A 12,420-nucleotide genomic window follows, 5' to 3' on the forward strand; every position below is an offset into this window, starting at 1 on the left:
CATTGAATTCGGGGTTGTGGACTTGTAACGACGCCGTTTTACGTTGCCCTACCAAACTAAACGCCCCTTGAATGTTCGAAACTCTCTCGTGTGAGCTCTCGGGATTCCATGTTCTTGGTTTCTTCATCCGTGCAAAGGTACGTTTTCGTTCCCAATTCCCTTCCGCTGCCTCACCCCACCGCAAGGTGTAAATCGAAAATTTCAAACCTAATGGCTCAAAATCGAAGCTCCCATCAATTTTTCCGAGCAGTTTTATGAGTAGAGTGGATATGAATGATGTAGCTTAATCAATGTTTTTGAATTTAATTTTCTTTAATTCTCCTGCACTTTCTCAGCAACCAAACAAACAAAACCATTATGCTCGTTCCTGCGTATCCGAATGCCATGTCGTCCATAAAATTGTGCTTTCTTCTTCTTGATCTGTGGCTTCGTATGGAGTTTCTGGATGCGGCCATATGGGTTGTATTATTGTTTTTGCGAATGAGGGTTCAATGAGATAATTTTTTTGAAGCAATATTAACCTGTAATTTGAAATGGGTTTATGCGGTTTAGACGGGCCTGCTCAGTCGACTGACTTAATGCGGATGTTGGATGATGAAACACTTGTGCCTAAAAAACCTAATTTTTGCTGTAGTTTTCTTTCTGCAGGTGAAGATTTGAAGATGGAGGAGGTTTTATTAGCAATCATTTCTATGCTTCTTGTTGTTGCTTTAATTCCGATGTATATCTGGAAACGTCGGGTTTCTCAATCTCCTGAGGAGCCTGAAGAACAATATCAGGTCAGAATATAAGTTTTTTTAATCTTCTCTCTCTCTCTCTCTCTCTCTCTCTAAGTTATGTATTGAAGTAAAATATTTAGGACGGGATGGTAGTTCAATTGTTGGTGAACCATGTAGATGTAACAAGTTTTTGTTGTGAATATGAAAAATATGAATTGTTGATTAAATTAAAAGGGCAAAATCTTCAGAATTATTGCTTCTATTATTTACTGTTATGAGCTTTAGGCGCCACAAAGGGAAACTGTAGTTCGCGCCACTGGTACTCGGCGGATGCGTCGGAGACCGGCTTCTGCAGCCAGCACATCTGCAGCCCCAGAACATGTAGAAGGTTGGTTCTGTTTCTTAGATGCTTAATGGACTTCATTTTGGCTGTACCCAATCTTTGTTATTAAGTATTTGAGAATTTTTCAAAATGTTTTGGGCTACCTTACTCCATCAGTCTATCTCTTGAGATGTGCCTAGGGCTGCAAATACTGAGTTACTCAGTGCTTGGTTCAATAATGACTTCTTTGAACTCATTCACCAAGAGAAGCTGAATTTAGGGTTATAATTAAGGTTTGAAAACTAAATAAGCCTAGTAATGACCCCCAAAATGGGACTCAAGTAAGGGCTGTGTGGCACTCGTTGAGAGTTCTCCCTCAACAAGTCAGCCAAATCTCACCCGTTCAAGCCCGCAAGCACGAGTACCAGGTGAGTCTCAATACTCCAGAAAAATAAGGAACAAGGATATCACACGAACAATATATTCACGTACACGAAATAAGACTATAACAATCAGAGATATCACAATCCAAGGCAACAAAACAACATAATGAAAAGGACTACTTATATTATTCAAATCCTAGAAAATAACCATACAAACGTTAACACAGATAATTATATATTCATTCTAAATCCCTGGAGAATATAATTATAACAGTATCTCTCTCCCCCTTTTCCCCATTACATTGTCACTCCCTAACATCCTCCCCCACTCATTTTATTGATGTCCTCGTCGATGTGTTGTAGAAGGTCTTCTTACTCTGCTGATGTTGAAGCTGATGTTGTTGTCTTCGAATTTTTGAAATTTTCAATATTTTGTATGACATGCTGAAGGTTTTCTGCCTTTTACCAACTATTCTCTTCTTCCCTCAGCCCCATGCACTGAACCAGATATTGTTGTTGTTGACAACCTTCGGCATTGGCGACCTTGTCTACAATGATCTCCTGAACATCTTTGTTTACAGGCTGCCTTTTGGAAATTGTTGTGGTCGTCTCCCTTTGTCCGCCCATTTCTTCATGTGCTTCAATGCTTTTTCTAACTGAATTTGGGTGATTTCGATGTTTTGCAACCAATTCTTTGTGAATTGGTATGTTTTCGGGCAATTTCCTTTGTATGGACCATCCAGAGTGTGCAGGAGAGTCGGTTTTTGACCTGCACAATCTCAAAAGGGCTTTTATTAGTCGCAGAAGATTTCATAGAGTTAAAACAGAATTGTGCCGTGTCCAGTAAAGTAACCCAATTCTTCTGATTGGAGTTAATAAAATGTTGCAAGTATTCCTCCAGCATCCCATTAAAACGTTCGATTTGACCATCTGTCTACGGGTGGTAGCTGGTGGACAGATTAAGGTTTGAACCCATCAAGCGAAAGAGTTCACCTCAAAATCCCCCAGTGAATCTGACATCCCTATCACTGATTAGGTTTTCTGGAACACCCCAATATTTTACCACATGCTTGAAGAATAGTTGAACTGTCTTTTTAGCTGAACATGGCTTCGAGATTGGTATGAAAGTTGCGTACTTTGAAAACCGGTCAATCATTACCAAAATTGTGTCATACTCCTCTACTTTTGGCAATGAGGAAATGAAGTCCAAAGAGACACTCTCCCATGGCCTGACAGGAACTAGCAATGGCTCCAACAAACCTGGGGTGTTCTTTCTTTCTACATTGTTTTGTTGACAGATCAAGCAAGTTTTGGTATAACTCATCAAATCATCTTGCATATTCAGCTAATAGTATCCCTGTGTAATCAATGCATGAGGTTTTCGCCATCCCGGATGACCAGCCCACAATGTATCATGACATTCTTTTAGTAAAGTTTTCCTCAAATTTCCAGCTTTGGGCACATAGGCTCTCCTGCCTTTAGTCATTATCAGTCCATCTTCTACCCAGAATTGTCGTGTCTTCCCTTCTTCTATCAGTTTGCTCAGTGTCTGCGCCTACTGGTTTGTACTTAAATATTCCTTGATAAGATTCTTCAAAGGTAACGCCACCTTACTCGTTGATAAATGACTTATGAGTTTCAATGCCGCCAAATTTGGTTTTTTCTGCTTAAAGCATTAGCCACTTCATTTGTCTTCCCTGCTTTGTATTTAAAATCAAAATTAAATTCAGCTAGCTTCTCCTGCCAACGGGCTTGTTTTAAAGTTAGTCTTGGTTGTGACAAGAAGTAGGTAATTGCTACATTATTGGTTTTTACCACAAATCTGGATCCCAAGAGATAAGTGCCTCCACACCCGAAGACAATGTACCACAGCGAGAAACTCCTTTTCCTGCGCTGTATAGTTCCATTCGGCACCCATTAATTTTCTACTTTCAAAAGCAACTGGATGCCCTTCTTGCAAAAGAACTCCCCCTAATGCAAAGTTTGAAGCGTCTGCTTGTACTTCAAATGCCTTTGTCACATCAAAGAAGGATTAGCACAGGATCTCCTACAATCTTTTTCTTTAATTCAACAAATGCTGATTGGCACTCTTCTGACCACCCCCATGGTGCCCTCTTCCTTAGTAAATTTGTTAACAATACAACTCTTCTAGAGTACCCTTCTATAAACTTTCAATAGTAGTTGGTTAGGTCCAAGAAGGATCGCAATTCTTTAACGGATGTAGGTGCTCGCCATTCATTGATGGTTTGTACTTTAGCTGAATCCATCCGTATTTGGCCCTCTTCAATGATATGCTCTAAGAATTTAATACGCTTTTGAGCGAAAACACACTTCTCCCCTTTTACATATAACTGATTTTCTCGGAGTTTTTGAAAAACCTTTCGAAGGTGATCTTTATGGTCTTCTAAGGATGTGCCGAAAACCATTATGTTATCAAGGTAAACGACCATAAATTGATCAAGGTAGTCTCGAAAAACCTTATTCATTAAAGAACAAAAGGTAGCTGGTGCATTTGTTAGCCCAAAAGGCATGACAAGGAATTCAAAGGCTCCATATCGGGTGACACAAGTGGTCTTAGGTTCATCTCTCTCTACAATGCGCACTTGATGATATCTCGATTTCAAGTCCAGTTTAGTGAAATATTTAGCTGTACTTAACTGGTCAAAAATATCGACATTCAATGGAATGGGATACTTGTTGCGAACCGTCACCTTATTAAGAGCTCGATAATCTTCACATAAACTTAAACTGCCATCTTGTTTTTTCTGGAATAACACTGGGGCCCCAAAAGTGTTTTTGATGGGCGGATGAGTTCTGCTGCAATTAGGTCATTTAGTTGCCTTCTAAGTTCAGCTAACTCAGACGGTGCCATTTGATAAGGGGCACGTGCTGGCTATTTTACCCCCGAAAAAAGCTCAATTTCGTGGTCAATCTATCGTCGAGGTGGTAAGACCCTAGGTAGTTGTTCTGGGATTACCTCCTTGAACTCTTCTAAAACTTCCTTAATTTCAATTGCATATTCCCCTTTCTCTTCATTTTCTGAAACTACTGGTAGAACTACGAAAGAAGGTTCTCCTCTTTTTACTCTTTTCTTGAATTGGAGGGTTGAAAGCAACTTTCTCTCATCGAAATTGTTGTAGGCTGCAGGGACTGCACAAGTGTCTCTCCCATTATCACAAGACAATCTGCAGTTGGGATCGACATTGAGCGTGTCACTTTAAGAAAATCCATCCCCAATACCACATCAAAGTCATAGAGGGGTGCCACGGTGAAATCAATTGTTTCAGACCACGACCCCATTTGGCAAGCTACTTTAGGTGCCACTCCCACCGTGGTTGACGCTTGAGAATTCACTGCTTTTAACTTCTTCACCTCCTTATCTACTTGTAATTCTAACCGTTGAGTTTCTGAATCAGCAATGAAATTATGGGTGACCCCTGTATCAATCATGACCTTAATTTCCTTTCCATTCAAAAGTAGATCAACATACATTAAATCCTTTTCATAAGACTTGTTGGTAACTACTTGACGCTTTAATGCCCCCAAAAATCTCAATGCTCCCACCATATTCTGTTGTTCTTTGGGGTTGTTGTCGGGGTTTCAGTTTCCCCTCGAAGGGTCTTTAAAGCGTTCAAAGCTTTTCGTTCAGGGCACTCCGCCACTTGATGCGGTCCCACGCAAAGAAAACTTGAGATTGGCACCCGACACTCTCCACCACCTATTTGTCCGCCCCTCCATTCCTTATTCATGGGCGCTCTTTTATCCTTCCAAGAACTATTTGTCTCTCTGTCCCTTCCCCTATGTGTGGGCTTATACACTTCATTGGGTCTGAAATCATTATTGGCGAATGTGGGGAAATTTCGCTTCCTAGAATTTTCTGAAAAATCATCCAACCGTTCAGCAACAGCAAGGGTGGAAGAGAGATCACTAGCACCTTGCCGGCGCAGTTCATTCTTTGGCCATGTCTTCAAACCCCGAAGAACATGAAATAGTCTATCCGATTCAGTCATGTCTATGATGTCCAACATCAAGGCCTAATATTCTCGTACATAACTCCTTATTGAGTTGGTTTGTTGCAACTCCATTACTTTGCATCATGCTATGTACTCCACATTTTCCGGGTAGAATTGAGACTTTAATGCCTGTTTCAACCCCTCCCAAGTGTTAATGACGCACTTATTGTATTTAATATCATTCCATTTAGTTCTCCACCACAATTTGGTATCCCCAACTAGGTATACGGTTGTCATATTTACCTGGTCCACTTCTAGATTCACTCGTGAATACATGAAGTAGTGCTCCATATCAAAGAAGAAATTATCCAGTTCCTTTGCATCTCGTGTATTCCCAAAACTTTTAGGTTCCGGTGCTTTCAATCGAAAACTCTCACTCGGATCTGCAATCGGCCTTCGGGCTATCTGTGCCACTGCATTCACTTTTACCGTCATCTCTTGTAAATCCCTCCGAACTTGGTCCACAACACTTTGGACATTGCCCATCTCCTTCAATTCTTCCTTCAAAGCAGCAATGAACTCCTTAACATTTTTTGTAAGGAAATCAAAATTATCCGTTAGCTTCTGTAAGGAGGCCTCAAGCTCTATTGGTTCTCCTCGTTGGGACGAAAGAGATGACAATATGCTCTCAGTATGTTCCAGCCTACTCTCAAAGCCTTCCAACTGCTCGACACTCCTTTGGAAGGCCTTAAGTTCTCTTGGCCTTTTCTCTAGGGATTTCACACGCAGAATGAATTTTTCAAGTTCCTCAAGTCTCTCTACAAACTTTGATACCCCATAAAGATTTTCTCTAGGGTTTTCTTCAGTGGCCTCAAACTCTGTTGGCATGCCTTTCTCTTTTATCAATGTTGCCACCAACCCTTGAAGTTCACAGCATGTTGTTCCTAAGGTTACAAGTTTTGTCTCAAGCGCCTCAATGCGCTCCACTTTTCCCGACTTGTTTCCCATATTACCACTCATGGTGCTCGCACACACTGTGCTCTGATACTAGCTGTCACGGACCCCCAAAATGGAACTCAAGTAAGGGCCGTGTGGCACTCGTTAAGAGCTCTCCCTCAACAAGTCAGCTAAATCTCACCTGTTTAAGCCTGCAAGCACGAGCGCCACGTGAGTCTCAATACTCGAGAAAAACAAGGAACAATAGGATATTAGACGAGCAATGTATTCATGTACACGAAATAAGGCTATAACAATTAGGGATATCACAATCTAAGGCAACAAAATACCATAATGAAAAGGACTACTTGTATTATTCAAATCCAAGAAAATAACCATACAAACGTTAACACAGATAATCATATATTCATTCTAAATCCCTGGAGAATACAATTATAGCAATATCTCTCTCCCCCTTTTCCCCATTACATTGTCACTCCCTAACACCTAGCTTAAGCTAGATGATGCCTAGCTTGCTGAACTCAAGCTAGCTTGTTTAACTAGCTTACAAGTTTACTTATTTATAAACTCAAACAACTTGTTTAATAGGATCATGAAATGACTAATTAAGTTCATGAACTTGATTGTGTCATGGCTCATAATTTGAATCAGTTATTGGCTCGTTAAGAGTTTAATTTAGTTTATCGCTTTACTCATTATAGAATGACATTATTTTACATTTTTAAAATTTAAAATTATTTTCTCCAAAGACATCACTAATCATATATTTTGGCATATATTTTTAAAATTCTTTTTCTTAAGATTATAAAAAATCAAAATATTACACATATGGGTGCAAGTAAACTGTGCAATTTGCTTATTTGCATTAATGACCAATTTTATATTTAATTTTAAACTTCATTTAATAAATACTAGAAGTTTAACAAGATTTTACTTGTTTAATAAATGAACTGAAGATGAAACTAGACAGAGTCAATGAGTCAAGCTTGAGCTCAATATTGAAGCTTGTTAATTAAGTGAACTAGCCTAAACATGTTAAAGCTGTGTTTGGCTCGATTCAATTGCAGCCCTAAGTGTACCTGACTTGAGAGGATTATAAGTATATTACTTCTAGAGGCAAAAATAAGCAAGTCCCGCCATATAAACTGGAATACCAGCATTATGATGGGCATAGTCATTTTGAAATTTTGTGTGCAGAAATTCTGGATGGAAGTGATGATGAAGGTGCCGGTGAGTACCATGATACTAAACATGTGAAGAAAAGAGATAAGAAACGGCAAGACCGGGAGGCACAACGACAGGTACTGCTGTCCTTTTTTTTCTTGCATATTTTTCTTCTCCCCTGATACGCCTGCTGTCTGTTTCTTTTCTTTTGGATAAGTATTCGGTTCTGTTTTTCCCCCTTTCTTCATTTGATTGTTCTGTTTTTTGTGTGTGTGGAAGTGGGGGGGATTAGTTTAACCTGTCATGAATGTTTGAAAATAAATTCTCAACAGTATTCCAAATTTTAAAACAAGAGTTTGGAAGGAGTGCTACTAATTCTATAGAATAACACGACTTTAATTGATGTGAAGTATCAACTTAAATCAGTATATATCTTGATCAACTCCATAAGCAAATTGAAAATTGGAAGAATATGAACTTTTGATGACATTGGAGACACTTATAGTATGTGTTAATCCTTGGCTTGTTCCTTCAGTTATGGAATTTTTGTGAAGTATTCTGTACTAAGTCCGATATGATTTTTTTAAGGCTGAAGGTGTTGCACGTGAGTCGAGGCAGACAAAACAAGATCGATATGCAGAGATGCGGCGGAGGAAGGATGAGGAGCATGAAGCAAAGGAGCGAATGCTGGTGAGTTAATTATCTCTTAATTTTTTGGGAGTATAAGCATATATATTTTGGATTTCCTGTTGAAGCAGTTTGCCAATTTTCATTAAGGAAGAAGAAGCCAATGCTCGGAAGGCCAAGGAAGAGGAAGCTGCTGCATTAGAGTTTGAGAAGTGGAAAGGGGAATTTTCTGTTGATGACGAAGGTACAACAGAAAATGAAGTGCAAGATGGAAGCCAGGGCTTGCTTTTTGATTTTGTGGAATACATAAAGGTGCTTTCTTGTTTATCTTGGTGGCTACATAAATGTCATTTCAATCCTTTACTATTTTGATTCTTCGATCATTAGATCTGTCTTTGTTTTTAGTAACTACCATACGTTCTTATTAATTGATTAGATGTTGAAATCTCCAAAGCTGCATTTGGGGCATGGATTTTCGATTTTGAATTTGGATAAATTTCAATATAATTTTGTATTACATCTTATCCAAATCCATTTCAAGGCTTTTTCAAACATAGGGTAAAAGTAATCACTAAAAGTGTCTTTGGTTGTCATTTTTTTTTTTTCTCTCTATTAATTTGTTTTAATGTGATTTTTGAACTGATAATACTTTAGCAAGGCTGCAATAAAATGACTACAGATATGTCAGTGGATGATAATGAATGTTGCTTTAAATTCACGATTATTTATATGTTAATATATATATTATGAACTTGCAGAAGCAGAAATGTGTTCCTTTAGAAGATCTTGCTGCAGAGTTTAAGTTGCGGACTCAGGTATTCGTGTACACTCCTTATCTGCCCTTTGTGATTCTATTTCATTTCCCTCCGAGATACTGATGCTTGACCATAAATGTGAGGACAAAATATCTCTGTTGTCAAGAACTTAGTCAAGTGTAGCAATGGTTTCATAGTACATACAGATGTATTTTGTGGTAAAGAACATACGCATTTATGTAATTGTGCACCAAATGCACATCTAGCTGTTCTAAGTAAAAATGCGAACCATCTACCTTGGTTACAAGATAGTGTCAAATACTTGAATCACTTTGGTTTTGTGCAATTTGTATCTGATATTGCTTCCTAGTCCATTAATACAATTTTGGTTAATGCAGGACTGTATTAATCGGATCACTTCACTGGAAAATATGGGTAATTTTATCATGCCATTTTTTCTTTTTCATAATGAATTTATTGTTTCGCAATTAGTTGATGGTGCCCTCACCCTTGTATAGAGCACTTATAAACAGCTGTCAGTTCTGCTTCCAGCCCGTCAAATCACATTTGATGACATTTTAACTTGTTTAACAATATTTGGGTGATCTATTGTATTGAGAGCGTGCAATTATATTTTCACTCGCATCTCTCTTTTCAATGAGTATAACTTTAGATTTGTTGTGTACTAGGGAGATTGTCTGGTGTCATGGATGATAGAGGAAAATATATATACATCTCACAAGAAGAAATGAAAGCAGTTGCTGAATATATCAAACGTCAGGGGAGGGTTAGCATCTCACACCTAGCCAGCAAGTCCAATCAGTTTATTGACTTGGAGCCGAAAGCCCATTTTGTTGAGGAAGTCAGCAGTGTGGAGGAGATAACTGTCGCTTGATTTGGCGAACATCTGTCAATCACAGCTACATATGAAGGGAAAGTAGACTAAGTATTTCATAAAAAGTACCTTTTTAAAAAAAAAAAAAAAAAATTGTAGACAAGTATACATATTGTGCCAAGAACTGGGAAAACAGAAAGAAAAAACATACTCTGAAGTTCTTTTATGTTCGTAGAGAAATGCAGTGCATGAGGATTCACCATATATGTAGCGCTTTTGACAAGTAAATTTTGCCACAAGAAATTTTCTGTAAAATTTTGGGATACTCATTTTCCTGCATTACCTTTCAAGGCAAAGAATAAATCTTCTTTGTAACAGGAACCATATGGGAAATGCAACTGCTAAAACATTTTTTTGGGGTTTGTTTTCTCGTAATTGAGAGCAGCCTCAATTCCATTTCTCCTGAAGCTACTGCCTTCACTGCCTTGTACTTGCAAATAGAGTACTTCAGCAGCAAATATCACACCTTTGTTCAAAGCAATGACCCCTGCAAACCCAGCATCCAAATTGTGCTGATGAAAGCCTCCCAGTTCAGCCCAACCCATAGATGGAGGCTGGGGTGGTGTGGGGTTTGGTTTGTTCTTTGGAAGTTTGGAGGATCTCTCCCCGCCTGGGCACCCTAAAAGCAGGAGTTGAGACTGCTAATTTGAGCAGCAGTTCCTGTTGCCGTATTGCCTTGTAAATTTTTATATCTTCTTGACCATATCAGGGTATTGGTGGACAATGTGGGGCTCATCATTACCATCTGAGCATGGTTGATGGTTCTCTCCACTATATAGAAATCGAATTCGGCAGAACACGTTTCCTTGTCAATCGGTTGAGCTTCAGCCTAAATATGTTAGTTGGATCCTAAATAATTCGTTGATGAACCCAAAGTAGTTGAGCTAGACCCTAAGTAAACTGTTAATGAACCTAACTAAGTTGAGTTCAACCTTGTTTGAATTAATTAGACAAGTTTTTAGTCTGAAAATTCATTCATTTATATCCATCAACAAGTAAAGTTCAATCTTGACCACTATATCCTAAGTATAACTAGAGGCGGTATTTATTTTGCAGATAGAATGAGAGTAAGAACAAATAAAATGTAAATTTAAATGGAAACATGAAGAAATTAAGTAATATATTCAATTCTTTTCCTTTCCATTTCATTCCTTTCCTTCCTATTAAAGGTGTAGACTGTGTAGTAAGAGAATATCATGTTTAATGGAAAACATGAAAAAGAAAAAAAAATAAAATATTCTATCCTATTTTTTAGGGATTGTTTAGTATCATTATAAAAAATTATAGAAACAAAAACTAAAAACTAGAGACAACGACTAAAAATTAGAAATCGGTTTGTTTAATATTTATTAAACTAAAATAAATTTAAAATTTAATTAAAATGATAGTTTTGTCTTTAAATAAAATAATATTATAAGAATATGATTAAAATGATAAAATTTAAAATAATACACATTTTTTTAAAATTATAATAAACATTAAAAAACATAATTATTTTTAATTTTTATACCTTCAAAACTTACTTTACAATAAAAATTTTATCGGACATCATGACAATTGAAAAATAGTAAAATTATATTGTAATTAACTTTACTATTATTTTTGAAATTTATGTATATTTTTATTTTAATTATATTTAAATTCATATGATAATTTTATTTTAATTTTAATTTAAAGTGTATAAAATGGATGATTTAAATCAAAAGCATTATGTATGGATATTAAATTTTCTGACAATAGGTTGCAAAAATAGCTGAAACAATTAAAAATATGGGTTTCAACTACAACTTTTTGACAAACAACTGAAAATCCACAGTAGAAGCAGAAAATTGACAATATAAACAAATACAATTTTATAATTTGTTTCTTTTTTGTTAAAAGAGAAACTCTTAGTATTTCTTATTAACACTGTACAAGACTTTATAGCTAAAGGAGGTAGGGTATTAAAATTAGGAATAGCTTCCCAAGAGGGGGGGGGGGGTGAATTGGTTTTAAATTTTTTTTAAAAAATTAGTTCTTTTAAGAAACAATCACAATCGATCACAATAAGATCAAATTCTCAATTTTAAGTAACAATATATGTGAAAATTTGTTGTTCTCAATATAAGCCCTGTATCACAAGTATTCTTCTTCCCAATGTTTAGTTTTTAAATAAACTTTCAGATTAATAGGTCAAGGATAATCAACCAATGTAGTCCCTTTCGGTTTCCGCAATCAATGCTGATTTATCCAAAACGAATTACCTTCCGGTCTATTTAATTACCAAACATTCACGATTGAAATTTAAAACAACCACACAAATTATATCCTTGAAAAAATAAAAAGTAGAGTAGAGAAAGAAGAACATAAGGATTTTTATGAGGTTCGGCTTCAACACAGCCTACGTCCTCGCCCTTAGCCAAACCACCAAAGGATTCACTATTACTGTTCCTTTATTAGCTGGAATAGAAATGATTACAAGCACTCCTTGGGTAAGGCTAGAGCCCGCCTTCTCCAAACAATCTCCCCTTGTTTGTTCCAACGATTCAATACTCAAATCGTTAACAAGCCTTGTTACAATGATAGAGAAACAACACGTACAAAAACTTGCTCCACAAAGAGCTGATTAGTACAAGTTTAAAACACTAATGCACTTCGGTAAATTC

At 37.1% G+C, this 12,420-nt stretch overlaps 1 protein-coding gene across 1 annotated transcript; it reads left to right on the forward strand.

The window, feature by feature from the left end:
* On the forward strand, positions 1-9,979 carry LOC131145530 (DDRGK domain-containing protein 1). Its single transcript, XM_058094674.1, has 9 exons — positions 1-137; positions 649-779; positions 1,005-1,107; positions 7,532-7,635; positions 8,087-8,188; positions 8,276-8,437; positions 8,884-8,940; positions 9,279-9,315; positions 9,570-9,979. The coding sequence occupies exons 2-9, from the start codon at positions 663-665 to the stop codon at positions 9,773-9,775; spliced, it is 888 nt and encodes a 295-aa protein (XP_057950657.1). The 5' UTR covers positions 1-137; positions 649-662; the 3' UTR covers positions 9,776-9,979.
* The last annotated feature ends 2,441 nt before the right edge of the window (positions 9,980-12,420 follow it).

Source organism: Malania oleifera, chromosome 1 (assembly GCF_029873635.1).
Source record: "Malania oleifera isolate guangnan ecotype guangnan chromosome 1, ASM2987363v1, whole genome shotgun sequence".
Classification (NCBI taxonomy): domain Eukaryota; kingdom Viridiplantae; phylum Streptophyta; class Magnoliopsida; order Santalales; family Ximeniaceae; genus Malania; species Malania oleifera.